The sequence below is a fragment of the Stegastes partitus genome, unplaced genomic scaffold (genome assembly GCF_000690725.1).
Source record: "Stegastes partitus isolate 25-593 unplaced genomic scaffold, Stegastes_partitus-1.0.2 Scaffold1487, whole genome shotgun sequence".
Classification (NCBI taxonomy): Eukaryota; Metazoa; Chordata; class Actinopteri; family Pomacentridae; genus Stegastes; species Stegastes partitus.
In genome coordinates this window covers 102,522-124,067 of record NW_007579218.1, presented here as the reverse complement: position 1 = coordinate 124,067, position 21,546 = coordinate 102,522, and the positions used below count along the sequence as shown (strand labels likewise).

The 21,546-nt window shown below is 43.7% G+C and overlaps 2 protein-coding genes across 6 annotated transcripts in view; one reads left to right on the top strand and one right to left on the bottom strand.

Annotated features, from left to right (window-relative positions):
* irf10 (interferon regulatory factor 10) overlaps positions 1-5,000 on the top strand; it is a 9,119-nt gene extending 4,119 nt beyond the window's left edge. Inside the window, exons 4-8 of one of the 2 annotated variants that reach the window (XM_008300003.1) lie at positions 30-84; positions 2,857-2,958; positions 3,063-3,449; positions 3,654-3,772; positions 4,458-5,000. In XM_008300003.1, the coding sequence (XP_008298225.1) occupies positions 30-84; positions 2,857-2,958; positions 3,063-3,449; positions 3,654-3,772; positions 4,458-4,562 (768 nt within the window). In that variant the 3' untranslated portion in view covers positions 4,563-5,000. Of the gene's footprint in view, positions 1-29; positions 85-2,853; positions 2,959-3,062; positions 3,450-3,653; positions 3,773-4,457 lie in introns of both variants that reach the window. The other variant, XM_008300002.1, reaches the window with a different exon arrangement.
* Positions 4,997-21,100, bottom strand: LOC103370836 (ataxin-1-like). 4 transcript variants are annotated; one of them, XM_008300007.1, is made up of 4 exons: positions 20,954-21,100; positions 16,384-16,486; positions 7,020-8,779; positions 4,997-6,734 (listed from the first exon to the last, which is right to left on the bottom strand). In XM_008300007.1, exons 3-4 carry the CDS (start codon positions 8,619-8,621, stop codon positions 6,264-6,266), a joined length of 2,073 nt encoding a protein of 690 aa, XP_008298229.1. In that variant the 5' UTR covers positions 8,622-8,779; positions 16,384-16,486; positions 20,954-21,100; the 3' UTR covers positions 4,997-6,263. The 4 variants fall into 4 exon arrangements, with proteins under 4 accessions (XP_008298229.1, XP_008298230.1, XP_008298228.1 ...); XM_008300008.1 differs by lacking the exon at positions 16,384-16,486; XM_008300006.1 differs by lacking the exon at positions 20,954-21,100 and having other exon boundaries at positions 16,384-18,434.
* Positions 21,101-21,546: the final 446 nt, after the last annotated feature.

The window sequence follows — 21,546 nt, the reverse complement described above, 5'->3', positions numbered from 1 at the left end:
TTACCTGACTTTGGTTTCTGTTTCTGTAGGTTCATTATCACAAGGAATCATTTCAAGCGAATAAAGAAGCAAAACCGCTGACTGGTAAGAGCTACTTGTCCAAACTGGTACTGCATTACAGAATGGTTCTAGAGAATCAAGACCAAATGCGTCAGACAGGCAACCTCTGTCTCTTGAATGTTTTTGTTTTATATCTAGCAACAAGTAAGCAGTGGCTGCCTGTGCACCAAGTCATTTAGTGGTCATTTTTGATCCCAGTTAAGTTATCAGTGTGGGCATAGGATTGTCCACTGACTTGTCTTTCAAAGAACAAGCAGGAAGAATCATCAGCAATGTTAAATTTAATCTGATTAATGTTTAAAGCATCCGGCACCAGTTATCCCCATCTGCTGTAAAGCTCTTAGTACATACTATGCTTTTCCCCGTCTGTCGACTGTCTACAGCCTGGTCACGGGCAGGTGTGACTACATTCAAATCTGTGTTCTCACTCTGTAAACAAATCCTTTAAGTATTAGATTAGTCTTAGCCAAATGATCCCCATCGCTGCAAAATACTTAAAAAATACAGTTTCCTCAAAGTAAAGATTTGGTGAAGGGGAGTTCTATCCCCATAAACATTAGAGTCTAAGGAAACTTTGCAGTAAATTTAAACCATCCTGGCTTAAACACAAGATTGTCACCAACCAATGACTGCTTTCTATTTATCGCATTTACTGATAGTATTTATTTTCTCACGTTGATGGACATTTAGGTATTGTGTTGTTTATGTTGTGTACTGTGGTTGTTTTTTTTGTCTATCTACCCAGTGACATCAGATGTAAATTAGCTGCAAGCTAACTCTGGTACGATTACTTTTCATTGTGCACTCCCCCTGCAAAAATACGTACAGTGCTGCCCACCTAATGTCATACTACTTTATAGAATATCTAGTTTATAATCATAAAATATCGAAGTCCCAAATCATTTCCTATTTAAACTATAGTAAAAAAAAACCCGTTTATTGTCATAGAATAATGTCACAATCCTGTTTTTTTTGTCATATTGAAATTCTCTGAACTTGATTCCAGGAATAACTTTTTAAAGTCATGGTCGGCCGATCGTTATGGCTCACGGGCCGAGCGTCGGTCATGCATGGCAGATTATCACACAGCCACGGAAGGCAATGTGTTTGTTTGTTTGTCAGTGACCTGCTCACCTGAGATCTGCTTCACTGAGTTATTCACACACTGACATTAATTAGGGCACATCAGAGAGAATCGCATTATTGCAGAGCATGTCATCACTCATAACTGAACTGCTTAGCTAGTTAATCATGATAAGTTAATCCTCTGTATACCCTCTGATTAAAGGAAATAGCTTTTATTGATGGGATGGCTTTTCGTGCTGACAAAGGTCAAATTTCACTGAAGCAAAACCAAAAAGCTCCATTTGAATAAACATTTCTTGATCCTCTAAGAAGCTGTCCCTTTAATCTTGTGAAAACATTCCCATTTTGGCTTTATAAACCCCTGTTTTTCATCACACAGACACAATTTTCTCAGTGCTCTATCGTTGTGGACACTTCGATATGCTACTCTTGAAGCCCATTTGTTGGAATGTCCCAGATATAGTCATACTTCCGTCCTGGACCGAGGGTATGATAATAAATGGGCAGCACTATAATAACATGAAAATGAAAAATGGTTATGGCCTGGCATGTGGATCCTCCCATCGAGTAAATACAGGCATCAAGTGGGATATGTACGAGCAAAAGCTGGATATTTAGTGTGTCTCTGTTTTCCTTATCGGTTACCAATGGCTATTGTGAAATGTTTTGTCATTTTTGTAGCCATGTTAGTGGCATTCTTCTAGAAAAATCGTCGGTTACTGCTTTGCTCTAGACTGAAATACCTCGACAAAAACTAGATGGACTACCATTACATTACATCATTGTTAATGGCTGATTTTTCCTCTGGTGCCACCATGAGGTTTATATTTTTGATTTAGAGTGGCATGTCCCAACAACTATTATTTAAAGTGGCATAGAACTGGTGAAGACATTTATGTTGTCCAACTTTTCAGCAATTATTTATTTGTTATTCATTCATGAATTAAACTTTTTGTTTATGAGAAAATACCTGTAAAACTAGAGATTAACATCCGTCTTTTGAATTTACTGCTGTGCTTCACAGAGCTGTTGGCCCGGCTATAGACTCTCAAGTCTTGTTTATTGATTGAGAACTTTTCATCCTTTAATTTTTGGTTTGGGTCCTGGCTAGTTGCAGTAGTTCGTGGCAGACTAACTGTAGACCAGTTGTTGGGTGTTCCTGCGAACAAACACTAATCTACCACTAGCCTTTAATGCCTTTATTCCCTGGCTGCAGTGCTTCTGGCTCCAGAGCATTTGTGGGTGAGAAATTGGCAAGAGAGTGTATGTTTTGTCACTACAATAGAAACTCCCACTCTGTCAATGGGATATCTGTGCCGGGGGAAAAAGATCTCTAAATCCCTAAAAGTCTCCAAAACTGCGCCTTCTTTCTTCTCAATAAGAACTCCTACTTCTAGTTGGCTTTGGTCCAATCATAAGTCTCTGTAAGTGCACCGTGTGGGGTGGGGCTTGGGTATGTTTGTTTTACTTGTATGTGCATTTTTTGCCCATATGGACCACTTGAGGGATGTATTAGGCCTCGTTTTTTCTCAGATGACATCTAAATGCCACCTCCAAGTGTTATTGGACCCAGATAGACATATCGGTAGGAATCTTTGTTGTAAACTTAAAAGTATAAACAGCAACAACAAATCACTTTTTTCCCCCCCTGATATGGATACAACATTGAGAAAGTTTTGATTGAATCATGTCTCTGTTCTGCTTTAGAAGATCTGATGAGGGAGCACCTGTACTGTGAGATAACAGGAAAAAAAATTAAAAGTGAGGTCCCTGCTCCCATAACCTTCCTCAGCCCTACACTCGCAGTGTCAGGTAAAAACACTTTGGGGATTATGCAAAGAAATTAAACCAAATGACCATGCTGCTTGTCTTTTAGCTGTACGACCTGAAACACAAGTTGCATTTTGTGTGCACAGACTTTCGTATGCAGGTGATGCTGTTGTACCAGGGCCAGATGGTGATGAAAGTGACCACCAGGAGTCCAGATGGGTGCTTCATCTTGCAGGGCCATGTTCCCCTGGGGAATGAACGGATCTACGGACCCTGCACCGCCCAACAGCTCTCCTTCCCTTCCCCGGCCTCTGTATCCCTGCCGTCCTCCATGGCTGAAGCAATGAATCGCCTTCTTTGTCACCTGGAGAGGGGTGTGCTATTATGGGTGGCCCCAGATGGGGTGTTCATCAAACGGTTTTGCCAGGGCAGAGTGTACTGGAGTGGTCCCACGGCCCAACACACTGACCGGCCCAACAAACTGGAACGAGAAAAGACCTTCAAACTGCTTGATATACCTACATTTCTCAGTGGTAAGGTAGTGCATGCCTACTTTATCAGAATAAAAATACAAATCAAAACACAAAACAGCAGTTTGAATTCATTATCTAACAGTCATTTAAATCTAAATAGAGCAAAGTATGACTTATTGCAAAAACAATTCACATAATTGCTCTATGCACAGAGGTAAAGTCTTGGTGTGATCAATCTGAATGCACCAATAAATGTCTCGACAGCGCTCCAGAGCTTTTTACAAGGGAAGGGACCTCCACCTCCTTATGAGATTGAGCTCTGCTTTGGAGAGGAGTATCCAGACCCCAGTGTGCCTAAAAAGAAGAAGCTGATCATGGCAAAGGTAGGTGAAAAAGGAATAAGAATTGCTCACCTCAGTTATTTTACACTACCTTCTACCCATTAATTCACATATTGCATTTGTTTACAATTTAGAAATTGTTCAGAATTATTTAAAAAAAAAAAAAAAAAAAAAAGCTTAAACTACACATACAATTTTTACTCTCCAAGTGTATAACATTTAAGTCAGAATTTGCTCTTAAGGTACAGGCACAACTTACTATGTCTTTCTTTAGAAGCAGAAATCATAATTACAGTTTGCAAGACAAAAGACCGTGCATGTGTTTTGAAGATGAACAATAACCAGAAAATTCTTGTATCACTCGCTTTCATATGTGCAGCTTTTCTTTTGTTTAAATGTGTCTCTTTTTAAATTATGATGTAAGGCAGGTGAGGGAAAGCAGGATTTTATTGGGACTAAAGTCATGTGAACAGTGTGTCGGTGTGATTTCCTGTCCAGGGTTTTACCCACCATGGCCATTTCTCAAATGCCAAACACCTTGAGCTTGGCCTTAAAAACTCCAGTGTAATTTTTATAATGCATATTGTAAAGTAAGTAAATTTTTATCCTCCACAGCGAGAACAGAACCTCAGAGCATGTCTGCTTCCTGCGCTGCAGTAGTATTTTCAACCAGTAGAGGTCCTCATAAGCATACTGATCATGTATTGCACTGTGTCCTGTTGGCCAGGTGGTTCCCTTGTTTGCAGTGGAACTGTTGCAGAGGTTCAACTTGGAAGAGACTGAGCAGACACAGCTAAATGTCACCTCCAACACAGAAGGAGAGAAGATGTAAGATGAGTGGAAAAGTGACCCTGTGTCAGGGTAGACATGGATAATATACAAGTGGATACTGAGGCTGCATTCATTCATCATCGAAGACACCCTCAGAGCAACAGAAAATTTTGTCTGTGGAGATGTAGATACAATGAGGAAACGATGGCTGTATTGTAAATCTGTTTGCCATGCATCAAGGGAATTACAGAAAATGTGCTTTGTTTTTTTTTTTACCTTGCATCAATGTTTTTTGTCCACTGTGCAGCTATACTGGCAAGAGTTAGCTGTGCAAACATCTTGTTTAACCAAAGAAAACACGCTGGTAACTTACTTTTAATTTAAATTTTTCCTGCATTTTATGTTAATCCCATATTCAAATTGTTGTTAAATGATAATTTAAAATCATAGTACTTTACAGCAAATACAGTGAATAAATTGACACTTTTAATTAAATCTATAAAGCTTTTTTTTCCTTTATTTCTAGCGAACATCATATAACAGATTCACAATTTTTTAAAAATATACATTTTTGTAGCTATAACATTTAAAAAGAAAAATCAACAGGTAAGATTTTCTTTTTGAAAATAAAAAAAAACACAAACTAAAGTGAGAGAGTGTGCTGAATCAGAGGATATACCCGTATCTGAGTTTAAAATACTTTCATCATTTTCCCTGCTTTCAAACATATACAGTACATAAAAATGAGATGGGAACAGAAGCGTACAGTACACAGGGGTCAAGAGTATTCACAAAGCATCATGTTCCAACGTGTTATTAGCACCATTACTCTTCAGCCATACTGCACTTTTTACTCTTTCCATCATTCAGTTTTTAATGGAAAAACACCATGAGTGTCGAGGCGATGTGGCACAGACCTGTCTGTGTGGGTGGGATTGTCTGTTACGCAGTTTTCATTAGTGTTCTCCCTTTCTCAGAGATAATGTTAAGAACATATTGGAGAGTAATGCCTTGACGAACAATTGTTTGAAATGACTCCCAGTGATAATAAAAAAGGCGAAGAGTTGCTCATACATTCACCTTGCCTGCCCAGGCCGACACGTAGACATCGGCTCAGAAGCAAGAAAAGAAAAAAAAAAAAAAAAAAGGAAAAAAAAAAAAAAAAGAACGAAAATGCATTGCAAATTTGACAAAGAGATTGCATTAAATCTGTTTAGCATATTTACTGTATATAACATCTGTAATGTAATATATATATAGTCGATTTTTGTTCATATATATCTGCACTTCTTCAATAGCGTTTACTTTCATAACACTGATTGAAAATACCCTGCAGCAAACACTTTCAGTAAGTAGGTGTGTGGGACAACCATTACAAAAACAGAGTGAACACAGACATGTGCTTGATTGTCTCACTAAATGTCTTCAGTGTGTTTGTAAGGAGCCGCCTAAGAGATCCTTCATCTGCTGCTCCTTTCAGGGCTGTGCTAAGTAAGGTTGAGGAAAGGAAAGGAAAGGAAAGGAAAGGAAAGGAAAGGAACGGAAAGGAAAGGAAAGATGCAACAAGTCCTAGACTAGAGTGACGTAGATTAATCTTTTGGGCAGCGATTTGTTGAGTTGTTTTTTTTTTATTCCTTCCCTGCAACCCTGCCTTGAGGTCTCGCCATTGTTTGTCGTGGTGGGTGCAACTGAGACAAGGAGGGTGTGTATGTGCTCATGTTTGTGTGTAAGTATGCATGTATAGGTATGCATGTGCAAGTTTCTACTGCCACTTCATTAGCTTTGAGCCATGAGGTAAATCCGAGAGGCTTTCATCAGTTCCGGTTGAGGGAAGGGTGTCTGGGGCAGACCAGCGCCGTTTGCGTGGACGCTGCTGCTCCTGAGCTGGAGGCTCCGCAGCCAGGACGCATGGAGGTGCTGGCGCGGTAGGTGTTGGGTGATGAGGAAGAGGAAGAGGAGGAGGAGGAGGTGGAGGCGGCATGTCCTCTCTGTGCGAGCTGCTGGGCTCTGCTGCTGCCCTGGAGGGGAGTTGTGTGCGATGGGCCCTGGAGCTGGTACGCGAGTGTGTCCGGTGCGTTTGGATGGGTGTGGGGGTGAGGGCCAGGCAAACATCGCCCTCCATGAGCTGGCGGCAGGGCAGGCCATACAGCTGTGTGGTTCTCTGGGGACAGCAAGAAGACCAACCTCGGTCCTGCACAAAGAATGGATACTCCACCAAGACCTTCAGTAACTCCTACACAAAACCACAACATTGTTATAAACTCAAAAAAGGGCTCTCTCATGTCTTTCTCTTAGTAGCACAAAAATCTGACTTTGATGCATGGTGAAACTTAACAGGAATTGAAATGATCTAAAGTATTTTGACTTCAAAGGATCAAGGTAATAGTCTAAACAGTCACTGGTTTGCACTAACATTCATTTTGTCATGCAGTTTTTAAATAAATCTTTTGTTATGCTGTAATGTACATATATGTTACTCAAAAGTAAGCTGAAGCATATATCTTAAGAGAAGGCTGACCTGAGTGTTGCGGTCTGTGAGGTGGACTTGCAGGTGGCTGAAGCCTTGTGTGCTGCTGGGGGAAATCAGCAGTACAGTGCAGGTGCTGAGGTGGAACTCTGGGGAGGTATCCGCACTCCTCAGGAAGTCCTCGGTCCGCAGCTCCTCCACACGCTTCAACCGCCCGCTGGCCAACTCGATCAGAGAACCCTTGGTGAAGTGAGGTAGGAGTGCAGGGGGAGATGGGTGAAGGGCTGGGGATGAGGTGTGAAGCTGAGAAGGAGACAACTCTCTCCCTCTGTCTCTTTCTCTGTCCCGTCGTCTCTCGCGCTCACTGTCTCTTTCTTGGTCTTTGTCATGGTGTAGTTGCTTCTCTTTGTCTTTGTCTTTGCCTCGCTCCCTGTCCCTTTGTACGACCTTGTCTCTTTCTTGGTCTCTGTCCCGGTCTCTTTGTGACCTGTCATGGCTGTTTGGCAGACCCAGGGGTGAGTGTGGTGAGTTCCTTAGATTGTGCTGCCTGGGGCCTGGCTCCCTGTGCAGGTTGTACATAGATGTTCCTGAGGAGCTGTAGAGAGGGTAGGCCTGGGCTTCAGGGCTGGGGTGGCACACCGATCCCAAGGAGTAGTAGATTTGGGCTTCAGCTGGAGTGGCCCCTAGGTGGTCCAGTAGTCCCCCTCTACCTGCCCTGGAGTCTGGTCCGAGGGGATGGGGACTGGTGGAGAGTAAATTGGAGCTAGTCTTAACTATCCCATGCAGATGTCTGTCCTGCAGTGAGGAATGTGGCTCAGGGCCCTCCTGAGCTTGAGAGTCTGACAAAAATGGCCCTCCAGAGTGGACACGAGATGTTAGATCCTCTTGCTGCCTCCGTCCGCCGTTGGCATGGGAGCTGTGTGGACTGACATCCAGCCTGGTTCTGCTGCTATCGTTCCCATATTCTCCTGTGATTAGAGGCCTGGAGGTTGAGGCAGTCCTGCTGCCTGGCCCATCCAGGCCATTTGGCCTCTTGCCCAAGTACCTGTGTCTTGCATCAACTAAGCTTGGGTCTTGGGGGTAAAGAGAGTGGTGGCTAAACAAGTATGGTGGGGAGAAGAGGGAGGAACTGTAGTCCCGCCGACCGCTGTTAATATAGGACCACATCTCTCTAGAACTGGCTGGAAAGGGAGTCTTAAAGGAGGATGTGGAGGAGGAAGATGGGGAAGGTGGCAATGAGAGGGGACCTTCCCCTCTAAGCCACCTGGAGTGGTGGGGCAGGGACGAGGTAAGGGGATCATCTCTCCAAGCGGGAGACGCTGATCCCCTCCTTTCGCTGACCTGCCCTGGGAAAAGGGGGAGAGAGACAGGGGGAGAGTAGCTGAGGTGCCATGGTATGGGCACGGGGAGGCCTGGTGCTGGAGCAGGAAGGGGTGGAGGAGTGTGTAGGAGATGGGGGTTTGGGTTTGTTAGGACTCGGTCCCTGTCACTGGCCTCCCTGCCCCCCTCCCCTCTCCCTGTGCTAGACCGACCCCGGATTGGCACAGGGGGTTTAAACTCATCCAGAGGGACGTGGTGATCTGCTGAACCTTGCCGAGACTCCCTCTTCTTGGGAGGGAGGCACTCTTTGCCGCGGTCGGGACTGGGATTCATGGGTGGGCTCCAGCGGCAGTGGGGGCCCCCTGTGTGTGGGTGTAGGCTAGGTCACATGGGCCTCACGGGAGAACGAGGGGCGCAGACAGAGGGGAAGGCTGATACACAGCATCACTGTCAGATCACTGTCGATTCTTTTGTACGGAAGCACCACTCACCTACACAGAGGATGAAAGAGGACAGAAGAAGAGATAAGGTTGGTGAAAGGGAGGGAGGGGACAGAGACAGAAGTAAGGCAGATTAAGTGTGAACATTGAAAAAGAACAGTCTGTCAGGTCCTGGCATCAGTTGCAGTTAAGACTTAGCTGTCAGTCTGGTCAGACATACAAACAAACATTCGACTGAATCAGACAGATGGAGAGAAATCAGCGAGTGACTCCCTCTTCCAAACTACTTTAAAGAGGTTAAAAACTCTTAGCTTTCTGGTAGCTGCTGCTAATTAGTCATTACCTATGTGCAGTGCGGTGGGACTGAAACTACCCAACTTACTCGTTTCATTCAAACACATTACTCCCACATGTGGGCTAAAAATACATTTTGCAGCCAATGAAGTTCAGAGGCAGTGCAGTATGTGTGTGCAAAAACACACACACATAGAGCACTCGCAGCAGGAGAGTTTTCATCTCTGACTCTCGGGGGATGATTGGAATATGTAGATATGTTTTTGTACCACTTTCATGAACCGCCCCCACGACACCGTCGGGTGTTCTCTGTATTCTATATAAGCTTACAACTACCACCCCCCCACCCCTTCTCTTTCAGACACACACATGGACAGCAACAGACACACAAATATTCCCTCAGGCAGCTGTACTTACTCCCCCAGTGATAGGCAAAGCTGGTCGCCACCCACCCAAAAGCTGACAGAAACACTGTTGATATTACCACCAGTTGTTGTGGATACAGGATATGTGCCTTTGCATATTAATTACGTGTCACAGCAGGAGTGTGGGGAAATATGTGTGACTGTTTGTGTGTGTGCATGCATGTATGCCATGTTTGTCCGTGTAATTTTTTCTCTGGGAGAATTATGTGAACGTGTTTATTTGTTTAGGTCTTTGTGTGCATGTGTGTTTGTGTTTGAGTCCTCAAACGTGTCAGAGATTTTGCAGCCTTGTTTCATTCAGTGAGAAGTGCGGGGGAGCTCCACTAATTCTTCTCCAAACGTTTTAAATGAGCTCTTTGGAAATGATGGCTGCTGCGCTCCGAGCCCAGCTGTTCCCTCCACCACCACCACCACCACCGCCAGCACTGCCGCTGCCGCCGCCACCGTCGCTGCTCCTGCCGCCGCCACAACACCGCAGCTCGGTGCAGCCACTCAGCCCCGCACTCACCCGCAAGTCTGTCTCAACTGCCTACCAACTCCCTGCCGTCTCACCATCCGCCACACTGTCACCATGGCAACTGTGTCCACACACTCACACACACATCCAGTTGGTTAGAGAGGTTAGATGGGGATACTCCATGGAGAGGCGGGTACACTGTTGCTCATCAAGTGACTTGGTCCAAAAACAGAATAAGTGTTAGAGTGGAGCAAGCTGTTTGTGCATCTGAGTGGAAAGCTGAAAACTGGGTGGTGAGAGGAGGGGGATTTATTGTCCCACACGCAGACAGGACTGCTGTAATACAGTAGAACATTGGAAATGCTTATGATGGACAATTTTTGGGTCACTGAAAATGTTGCTATAGTAATGTAAGTCAAATTAAAGTGATATATTCACGTTTTGCTGGAAGATTAGGGTTGAAAAACGGCAATAACGTACAGTTTATAAAGAAAAAACAGAGAAAAAAAGAACATTCTAGAGATGTAAGGCCTTGGGTGGCAGCAAAAATCCAAACTGCTCACGTAATCTGTACACATCTTTATTTAAGGTTTTGTGTAAATAAAAAAAGGTAATAATTATTCTTATCTTATAAATCTATTAAATGTGACAAAATAAGTGCAAATTCAGAAAGCAATAAAATAAAATCAAGAGGACAATAACGACATCTCTAAAATTGTACGTAGAAAAGCTACCTCAGAATACAATTGACTCCCACTATTCAAAAGGTCTGAATTTGTCAAACATCACTTCTTTTAATCTCTGCAGTCTAGTTTTGCTGTACAAGAAGTAAACTTGAACCCAGATTCTTTGAAATCGAAAAAATGAAAAAAAAAAAAAAAAAACTGGTTTCGGTATTTGTCCTCAAATGACTCTTACACCCTTGTCATTTTGACAGCTAAGGTTGTCAAAATAGACCTAATATAAACCTGCGAAAAAAAAGTACAAGAAAACAAAGAACACAATTGTGCATGTGGAGGAGTTTGCAGAGAAATGTCTTCTAACAGAATACTCCTACACTGTGCAGACATGCACACAGGGCTGCAGTTTAGCTGGAGCTACCGTTGTCGTAGCATTTAAATATATCAAACCGACAGATTACAAGAATAATGATGTTACACATTTCTTCCTCAAGAAATCTTCGTCAAGGCTCCTGATTTGTTATTTAAGTGCTATTATTAATTTCGAGTTTCTTTCATTTCCCCCCCAAAACTAAAATATAACTAAAAACCTGAAAGAGTTTGATTATATTTTATGTTAAAAAGAAAAATGCTCGCATTTTGCAACTTCCACACAACTTCAAACTTGACATGTATTTGCACTGCTCCACCTCATCCCGCCTTTTCTCTACGTGCATTCTCCGGAGAGCTGTCAAACTCCACACTCATGACTGTGAACCTCAGAGACACAGAAGTGCAGAATATTCGCGGCTAGCTTATTTTGATATCAAAGAAAAATAATTTAAGACTCATAGTCTTACATTGCTATTTGCAACAGACAAGCAGTTAGCAGCAGCTCTTATCGAAAACACAGAATGTATCAGCAGACAGACAGGCTGATGGAGTTGGTAGTTGTTGTGATGTGATGTGAGACTGACCTTAGTGCGGGATGAGCAGACGTCCCAGTGTTGGCAGTCATTCATATTCTAGTCCTCCCAGAGGGTCTACCCACTCCTCAGCTCCTTACTGTGCTACACTGCTCCTCCACAGCACTACCACCAGTTACAACACCCGCAGATATCAGCAGCCTCCAGCTACACACTGCCTCTGATCTCTGTACGCATGAAATAACACCAGCGAGCCCACCAAACTGAGGGAAAAAACTGTGAGCCTGCTCTCCGTCTCTGTGTCTGTGTTGTGTATGTGAGTGTGTGTGTGTGTCTGTGTGTGTCAAGTGAGTGTGTGCATGCTTGTGTGTGCAAAGGGCTGAGGAAATGAGTAATATCTAGCAGTGAGAAACATGTCTGCTATGCAGAGCCACACAGGCAGACCAGTTGCTGCTGCCGCCCACTTGCTTTAATCACTGTGAGGGATACAAACATGCAGACACACATATACACGCGCACACACAAACGTACACACAGTCAAGGATGCAACCCATAGAGATAATATATTGGGCGGTATATTCTCACTATAGGCTGCCTTTGTGCTGTCTGGTTTCATGCTTCCCACATAAACTTTAGCGGTTAAATGTACCTTTTAGAAAGTGAAAAATCAGCAATCAATCAATTAATCGGCAACCAAATCATTAGTCTGTGTTCCCGAGGAGCACTTTTCAGAAGACATGTTGGCACATAAAAGAGAGGGAGGGATAGAGACAGAGAGGCAGAGAGACAGTTGATGAGAGACAGGGAGGGACGTGGTAGGAGGCTCATCCTACACACACTCTCAGACTTAGGCTTTTGCTGCCTCTGACTCAAAACTAAACCTCCCATCCATCAAGCACACACACATGCACACACGCACGTATGCGCACGCACACACACACACACACACACACACACACACACTTGCTCTTTTTGTTTATCTGTAGTTTCATCTGAATTTGTGTCTTTTGTTCTTATCAAAGCGCTTTTTGACGAACGTGCTTGTTAAAGGAGCTTTCGTGAATACATTTGATTTGACTTCATATGCATGCATGCACACACAGACACACACACACACACACACACACATGCACAAGAGCTCATACACTAAAAAGGAGCACTGCTGGAGAGTTCTGAATGATTTGCTTCAGCGATTCAGTCAGTACAAGTGAACCGCGTTGAAATGGCTGGTGCAGCTTATGAGGACTGTATCAGTGAGAGCGGCGAAGTTCATTCACGACAAGAAATCAGACGCCCGTTTGAAACCTTCTGCAAAATAATAAACAGGTCCAGGGTTGAAAAGGGTTGAAAGCAATCTATATGTTCTTTCATATTTCTAAAACCAATTCATCCAACCTTTGAAACACAGAGCAAAATGCAGACTCATAGCAACCAACAGTAAATTAGAAGTTAACCTTGTCTAACTTCTAAACCTCAATGGAATGGAAAGCTAATCAGACTTAGAAGTGTGCTAAGAAAAATCAGCTTGAAGGCCACATTGAAACATTCTCGCAGTGAGGCAACAGCTGCCAAGAAATTTAGGGAGGATATTATTTTTTTTCAAGTCAATGCTGACTGTAGATTCTTTTAATGGATCCATTATATGTATGACAATTAATAGAGACTTAAGGTACATGTTTAAAACTTTGAGCCTTCTATTTTTTTGAAACATGGAAATTGAATCTTTTTTTTTTGATTTGGCAAACATCAGTATATATCTAAGTGCTCAGCTATAAATAAATAAAAACAATTGGAAAGATTGTTTAAAATAAAGTTCATAATTACATTAGTTTCATAATCAGTAAAAAGGATCAATAGGCCAATTACTGGTTTCTTATTTATTCAAGAAAGCTAGTTTACAAAACAGAAAATCAGTAAATTTCCGTGCATGTTAACATTAAGTTGCTCCTGTAAACATGTTTCTATGACTGTATTATACAAAGCAACCCATTACTAATAAGGTGCCAGAGTTACCTTGACAATTTAAATTAAACTTCCTAACACATAATTATACAAGATAACTTCTCACTTTGTAACACATTTTTTTTTAAATTAAAATTGACAAAACAAGGTCAGCAAGTTTGTGAGGAAGCACACTTGGTGTATCAAGGCATAAAAGTAATAAACCAGGAAATAAATTAAATGTAGAGAAGCAAATAAAGTAATTACTTTTTTCTAAAGATTGTTAACACTTATGCCCTGCAATCACTATTCAGTACTAATACTGCTGATTTAATTGCACAAACTATGTTAAATGTAATTCTGCATAAAACACAACATTCAGCGGTGCCTGATATAAATTTATACGTAATAGTGCAGTCATAGTGAAAGAGCAGGAAGTAGGACTGGGTTCATCACAGAGTGTTTACTACAATATAGAGGTATAGAAATGACTGTCGTGTTCTACTTATGCATGCATACTTGGATATTTAGCATATCGAACGCACACGGATGAACTTTAACGCCAACAAACACACAACGGAGTCGCACTGCGCTGACAATCACTTGCGCCACCACCGAGGCGTTCGGTGTGCTTCTCTTTCATTTCCCCTGTTTGTGTCTGTCTGTCTGATTCTCCGGCTTTGCACTATTTAATCTGTCCATCACACACACACACACACACACACACACAAACACAAACACACACACACAGGGTCAGGCGCCCAGACAAGTAAGGTCAGACGAGCCAGGCTGTATCTAACAAATCATTGCAGTGGAAGTGTAAAGTAGCAGCAGGGGTCAAAGATCTCTGCAGGTGAGGCTTCTTTAGAGAGCATGGAAATTTTTTACTGTCGTTTTGTCCTTTTTAAAAAAAATTATTGTGGTTATTAAAGAAAAAGCTGTATTGCATTGTTTGTTATTTTTAAAATTTTTTGTTATTTATTTTTTTACCCTTCCTCATGTGTAGCCTCATATTGGGTGTCTGATCACGTTTCAGGCTGAGTGGGAGATCTATGATGGACGTCTGATGCAGCAGAAATTTGTTGCTGAATGTAACAGATCTGAACAGAGGGAAGAGTAGAGGAGAGTGGAGGAGAGGGTGGAGGGGTGAGGACACAGTGGATAGATAGATAGATAGATAGATAGATAGATAGATAGATAGATAGATAGATAGATAGATAGATAGATAGATAGATAGATAGATAGATGAGCAAACCTTACCTGTCTCAGAGTATTCAAGTGATGGAGTGATGAAGGGAGGAGGGATGAGGGAAGGAGGAGGAGGAGGGCAGGAGGGGAGTACTACTAGCTTTGTGTGGTGGCTTACTCTACAAGGAGCCGGGCTAAGCTGATAAAAGGACAGGGTGATACGGGCAATAGCTTATTGGGCAAAGGGCCAGGTCAGCCTTCAGGGCCCTGACCCATTCTTCAGCAGGATGAGCCAGCAGCCCTGCCCGCAGCAGGATCAACCACAATGAAGACAGGCTTATGGCTCAGGAGTTACTATTAACACCCCCATACACAAATATACACACACACACAGACGCATACAAACACACACATACAAGGCATGCTGCGCGCACACAGAGACATTCACGCAAAGAGCCGCTGCACGATTGTGAAAAATGTGCCTGCTTGTGACAGTCTTGTACATCTCACTGCTGCACAAAGTGATAAAAAAAATATTTGCTATTTTTGATTAAAAAATGAGATGTGCCATAAGTCCGGCAAAATAAACAGAACATAGTGCCTTCTAAATAGAAGAGCCGAAGACGGAATTTGCTGAACATTGCAAGTGTAGAGCTGATAGGATGAGAACACAGCAGTGTGAGTGATGCAGACTACAGGGTGACGCCTGTAATGTATTGCTGGGTTAATCCCTGTGAATCCTAACTGGTACGGCCTAAGGCAGGCTTAGTATAGTTCTGGGAGGAAATCCCCCTGTGTAGTGGTACAGGCCATTAGCCCCTAGGGTATAAATAGGGCAGCTATGGCTCCTTAAGCTGGCTTTTACGCAATATCAGTTAAAAATATGACTTGACTAATTACATGCAGGTCAGCCAGTCAGCAGAAGCAAAAATTCTTCCACCTCGTTCTCCTCTTCCCCTGACCGTGGCAGACTGTCGCAGTGTTCCTCTCTGTGCTTCTGTAAAGGCATGCTGACATGTGCTGCACATACCAGGGTCAGTGTGGAGCAAGTGGAACAGTTAACAGGTATTCTGCAAACCTTGTGGTTGACATTTTCTAAGGCGGGTGTTATGTTGTTGTCATTCACTGACATTTAAGTGTCTACTCATGGGAGTTTCATTTTTGCATTTTTCCACAGTCTCAGTCTGATAATTTTGCCTCTTATGCGGCATCTGCACCAGCTACATTTTCAACCACAAAGCGCAGACAGTGGTTTCAATTTGGAGGCAACATGTGCATCACAAAGACGTGTAAACACACAAAGCAAACATCAGATGTGCCACTAATGGTTAGGTGACAGCAACTCTTATGCAACTGTCGTGATGTCACACACTGCCGATGCACAGTCATGCTTTTGTATTTCCACTTTTGCAGCTTACTCATTTATATCTAAATTAGTTTTTAAACTTTTTACAAGCATTCCTTCACTAGTGGTGCAGGTAGCAGTCTCTCTTACTAGTTAGAGACATGATTAGGCCAACTCAGAGCCCTTGATGCGAGCAGAACTCTCACGCTATGAGATCAGTAGCTTACAAGTGGGGTGGAGGCGGGAGGAGAGGGGAAAGTCAGGGAGACAGAGAGAGAGAGAGAGAGGTGGAGGGAGACAAAGTCTGATAGGGTACAAACAGCTTGAAACAGAGAGAACAAGTGTGTGTGTGTGTGTGTGTGTGTGTGTGTGTAGGTGTGTGTGTGTGTATGTGTGTGTGTGAAAGAGAAGGGGGATTACTTTTCATTCCAAAGATTTGTTGTTTTTGGCACTGTCCCCTGGCGACTGCCAGTCAAACTGGGTTTCTGTTGGTTCTCTGGTTTAGCAGCAAAATGTCAGCAAGCTGTAAGAAAACATAGTGATGACATCTCCATGGAGAAAGCATGGCCAGGTCTCCCGTTGGTAGCTTAAGTGCCATTCATTTTCAGAGAGGCTGTCTAGACTGGCTTCACAGATACTGTCTAGAGTACCTTTATCACTGCCGGTATTCAAGGCAACATTGCTATACACTGCCATTATTGCTATTGCTCTACAACCCCTCCCACACCAAATCTGCCACCCAGCCACACACGGTCACAGTCATTTACTCAACACATAGCTTATGCTGCTTGTTATAGAAGGTGCTGCAAATTGTATTGAAATATTATTGAGTGGGCTTAATGCTTATTTTCTAAATGAAAATAGGGAGAGCCCCAATTCCACTTGAGAGGGAGGACCTTTATCACTCAGCTATTTGATAACCTCTGGTAATAAGTACAAAAAAAGAGAAATTAATTAGAGAAAAATTGCGTTGCTGAGGGGTTTTAGTGTTGCGCAGAACAAAACAGAATGAATGCATTGCAAGGGTACGGAAGGTAACGTGCATCCAACTTTGGGACAGGCTTTCAGGACACTATCGATACAAAAGGCTACAGGATGTCTCAGATGTTACACTTTCTGTACAGTGATACCAAAACCGATACCGTGCATTATATTGTGTTTGTGGGCCGGCTGTAAGAGGGAGCAGATTTACTTGCACAGGCTCCAGCAGGCAGAAAAGTCAGGCCTGGCTGAAAAACTGTGGGTGTAAGTGGTGGGTGGCAGGGTTGAAAGGCCGCTGACCCCTATTGTAGATGAAGTGTGGAGGAGGAGGAGAACATACTGCTTGATCATACACAAGGGTTACAAGTCAAGGCCAAGGAAAACGATCTGTTCGAACACAAAGAGCAAAGCACAGACTCAGATTACTGGCAGATTGGATACGCATGTTTGCACATGACCGCACACGCATTCGCAAGCATGTCTTCACTTCGCACATACAATGAATGTACTCGAATGCAAATGCATCCTATGAAATGTCAGTTCCTGCACCTTCCTCTCGTGGGACACTTAGACCGACAGGTGTGTCTGTCACCTTAAAGGAGTCTGGCACGGTGTCAACTGTATTCAAGCACCTGCCTCTGTTTGGGATTATTCATCACACTCCTGGCTCCTCCACTGAGCTCCCAGGCCAATTCTCATACCAGTCCAATTGGGAGAGTGCTGATCTGCGAACAGAGGCCCTGCAAGTCCCCTTGACTGATTCAAAAATCCATAATTCTGATTCATGATGTGAATATATCTTAAAAGGAATTTATGCAGTGTCATGTAGTTCTTACTGTTTCTTAATTTATGAAGAAAGGTTAATTTTGAATATGAAACCCAGTATGCCTGCAGTGACACAGCAGATATATACATATTTACTAAGTTGTCAGTTCACAGACTAAATATAATGAAATCAATAGAATAAAATATTGCACTGTATTGTTTTAATTAAATGCAGTACAACACAGGCTCACATTAGAGCAGCACAGCTTTTAGAAAATGTTTCCACACAGCGAGAAGGATGACACGCAAGACAGGCAAAGACATGCTAGTCTTTGTTTGCCCATAGGTGTGACTTTGAGTGACAATGAGAGCGATTATCCCTCGCACATTCTGCAATAAGGTGGCGAGTGCCTCCCCGCTGTCTAAATCCCCGAAAAAGGAACAAAACGTGACAGAAAATGACTGCACAGCTAAGGTTACGTGGGGTTATGCAGGCTCAAATGCTGGCTACACTTGTGCGCCCACGTAGGATTTCAGTCTGTGAAAGACAGGAATTTTCTGCGAGCGCCCGTATGGCATCCAGCCCTGATATTACACATACGGGAACAACACGCACGCACAAATTCATATAATCATGCAAATGCAGTCTGTGCTTGAACGTACACTTCACACTCTTAAGTTTTCCCTTTCTGTGTCTTTCACTTTCGGTCTCCCCACCCCACCCACTCTCGGTCTTCCTCTCTGTCTTTCCCTCTCACTCATCTGGGTGGCTGTTTGAGAGCATACACTCAACGTGGGTGAGAGTGCTAGAGTAGAGTATATGACTGTTAACACAAGGTGCTGGGTGTGTGTGTGTGTGTGTGTGTCTGCCTGTCTGCGTGGTGCTGTAGGTGGAGAGGCACAGCAGGGCGTGAAGGAGCGCGGTGATAATGACAGGCCATGCATTATATAACATGCAGATTGCATAAGGAGAAGATTATTTTAGGTCCAGATATTGAGGATGTATAAGTAATTTTTTTTTACGTGGGCGTACAGCACTATGCGCACCTCTAAGTGCACGGATGTATGTTTGTGCTGAAATGTTCTGAAATGTGCTCATTTTCGTGGCTTCTTTCGAAGAGTGTGTGGGTGTAAGTAAACTAAAGTGTATTATGTGTTTGTAAGAAGGGGGCACGAATGTTTTCAGATTTCTTTCATAGCTATCTGCATATCAAAACAAGTATGTGGGAATGTTGGCACATTTGTGAACACTGTGCATAAGGGTGTCTTTATTACAAGCTCCCACTCATTATCACTTTTAGACTTCAGAGAGATCCACGTGAAAAGGGCTGATTCTCTTTTGTCGGGTAAGAACCTCGCAACTTCCAGTTTTGATGATTTTCGTGTCGGAGCGTGTGTTGAAAGAACACGTGCTCCTCTGCGGACCGCACAAGTTTTATGACTCTCCCAAGTCGCCCAGTCACAAGGTTATGGTCCAACAGGATGCGTTGTTTGGAGTCACAGAAGTGAGGCAGCGCAGATACAGTCTCCGTGTGCCACTGCCTCGTCTGTGCGCCTCACTCCATGCATGAGCGTGCCCCTTTAAAAATAGACCTCTTAAAGGGCCAGCAGCCACTCAACCTTCTCCCACAAGAGGCCTGTTCTCCTCTTCAGGGTAACAGTACTCTAAGAAACATGGTATGGGAGAACATGCTGTATTTCTCATTTAGCCCGCAGAGACGAGTTGTGTTTCTGTTTCCCAAAAGACACAGAACCGTCCTTACATCCAGTTTCCCTTCGTATCATTCATAAGGGCATATCTCTGGTGCAAAGGAGTCTGACATAAAGCCCTGGGCTTTGTCTTGTTAAGTCACTCTAAAAGTCAAAATTAACACAGGAGATCTGGGATTTGATGCCACCAAACTTCAGCGAGAGCCCCACTTTGGCGTGAACTCTCACTGATACACCAGAGAATCCCTGCTTCAACATACAAGCGGCGAATCCAGCATTCAAAGCAGAACCACTTTTTAAACATGCTCTCAAAACAATCATTTGTACAGGCAATCACGCAGTGACATACAGCTTCCTGTACACTCCAGCAGATCATCCTCATAATTGAAATAAGTGAATTAAGTCAGCAGGGACAAATGTTGTACGTCTCGCTTGAAAGACATCTATAGCTGAGAGCTGTCTGAACCTGTGAAACGTCCTATATGGAGCATATGGGATATCACTGCAGCAGAAGGACAGCGCCTGCTGTAGCAGAAATAGACATACAGAAATCATAATTGTGCACACTGGCGTAGTATGTCTCCGTCGAGAATGATGAGAAATGAGGAGGGGATTAGAGTAACAGAACCACAAACACAGCTCGGCGCTGCCAACAGAGGAGTGCAGAAACAAATTTACAGTTCGACCAAGCAGAGGTATAAAGTTAAAAAAAATTTGAAGGGGACATGAAAAGTTCCTCCAGTGAATGTTTTCTCGTCTTTCTCGTACACTGGTTGAATAGGAAGTTCCACTGCAGACGCCTGATGCACCTGCCCACTGGCACATCCTCCCTTTGATTACACGAGATCTTCCCGACACTTGCCCCCCAAACATCTGCATATCTTATTTTCTCTCCTCCTCCTCTTCCCCTCATTTGGTCTCCCTCCAAAATTTTTCCCTGACTGGACTAACCCCACCCCGACCAATCTCATGCCCATCCCTCCAATTTAAGCGGGCTCCTCGAGGGCCCCTGGTTATCTCTGGACCAGGGCTATTTAAGCCCACTGCTCTAATTCTGAAAGCCCTGATCTGCCATCGGGCTGAGTTATAAACCTCCACCTCACTCTCTCTCTGTGTCTGTCTGTCTCAGCCTTTCTCACACACTCCTTCTCTCCGGATCAGTCACACTCTCCCTCTTGTTCACACTCTCTCTGTTATTCTCTTCCACGCACACAAACGCCCACACATATAGGTGCTGATTTACATGAGTCTATACAACATGCCCAGTCACACACACACACACACACACACACACAACACACACACATGCACACATGCACGTAAACAATTCAAACATATTTCTCCCTATTATTAGCCCGGCTCAATCTCAGAATGACATGTACCTACAGCAACTCCTAAACCTATTTCCTCAGAGCATTCAAATAGCACAGCGCGGTCTGTTTATCCCGTCATTCAAAGTTGCCAACACACCTGTGCTCTCCCTCTCTCCTACACGCAACACACACTCAGAGGAGGAAGTGGTGTGGTCACATACCTCGCCGGGTGCCTTTGCGTAGCAGGTATCAGGGAGTTTACTCATTTAATCAGGCGGCAGCAGGCACGTAGGAATATCCAGTTTTGAGACTGCGAGTCTCTTCCTCCTCTCTACTGCTCAGCCTTCCCTCCCTTCATCCTATTCCTGCCTCTCCTCCTTCTCACTCTCTAAACGCCTCTTTGCTCTCTCTCTCTCTCTCTCTCTCTCTCTGTATCTCCCTGTGAGTGCGCTCTCTGTCTCTCTCCCCAGCTTGCTTGATCTCTCCAACCCCCTCCCTCTCTCTCTCTCTCTCTTTCTCTCTCTCCTTTCTAACTGACACACACCTTCTATCTCACTCTTACAACTTCAATCTACACTCATCCCTCTCAGCAAGTCTCTCTGACACACGGCGACACTTGATAACTTTTTCTTCCCCCCCCTCCACCCCTCCTGCCTAATATGCTCTCTGTCTCTCTCCCTCTCTCTCTCTCTCTCTCTCTCTCCCTTGCTGGGAGTGTATAATTAGACAGAGCTCAGTGGTAATACAGTCAGGCTCATTGTGGGAGCCTTAGCATTGCTGCTCATGTTTGGCTGACAGCCCAGCGGCTTCACTC

Coding starts and splice junctions, on each gene's coding strand:
- LOC103370836 (XM_008300007.1), bottom strand. CDS start 8,621: ATGAATCCCAGTCCCGACCGCGGCAAAGAGTGCCTCCCTCCCAAGAAG. Junction 6,735..7,019: donor TCACAGACCGCAACACTCAG/GTCAGCCTTCTC, acceptor GGTTTTGTGTAG/GAGTTACTGAAGGTCTTGGT.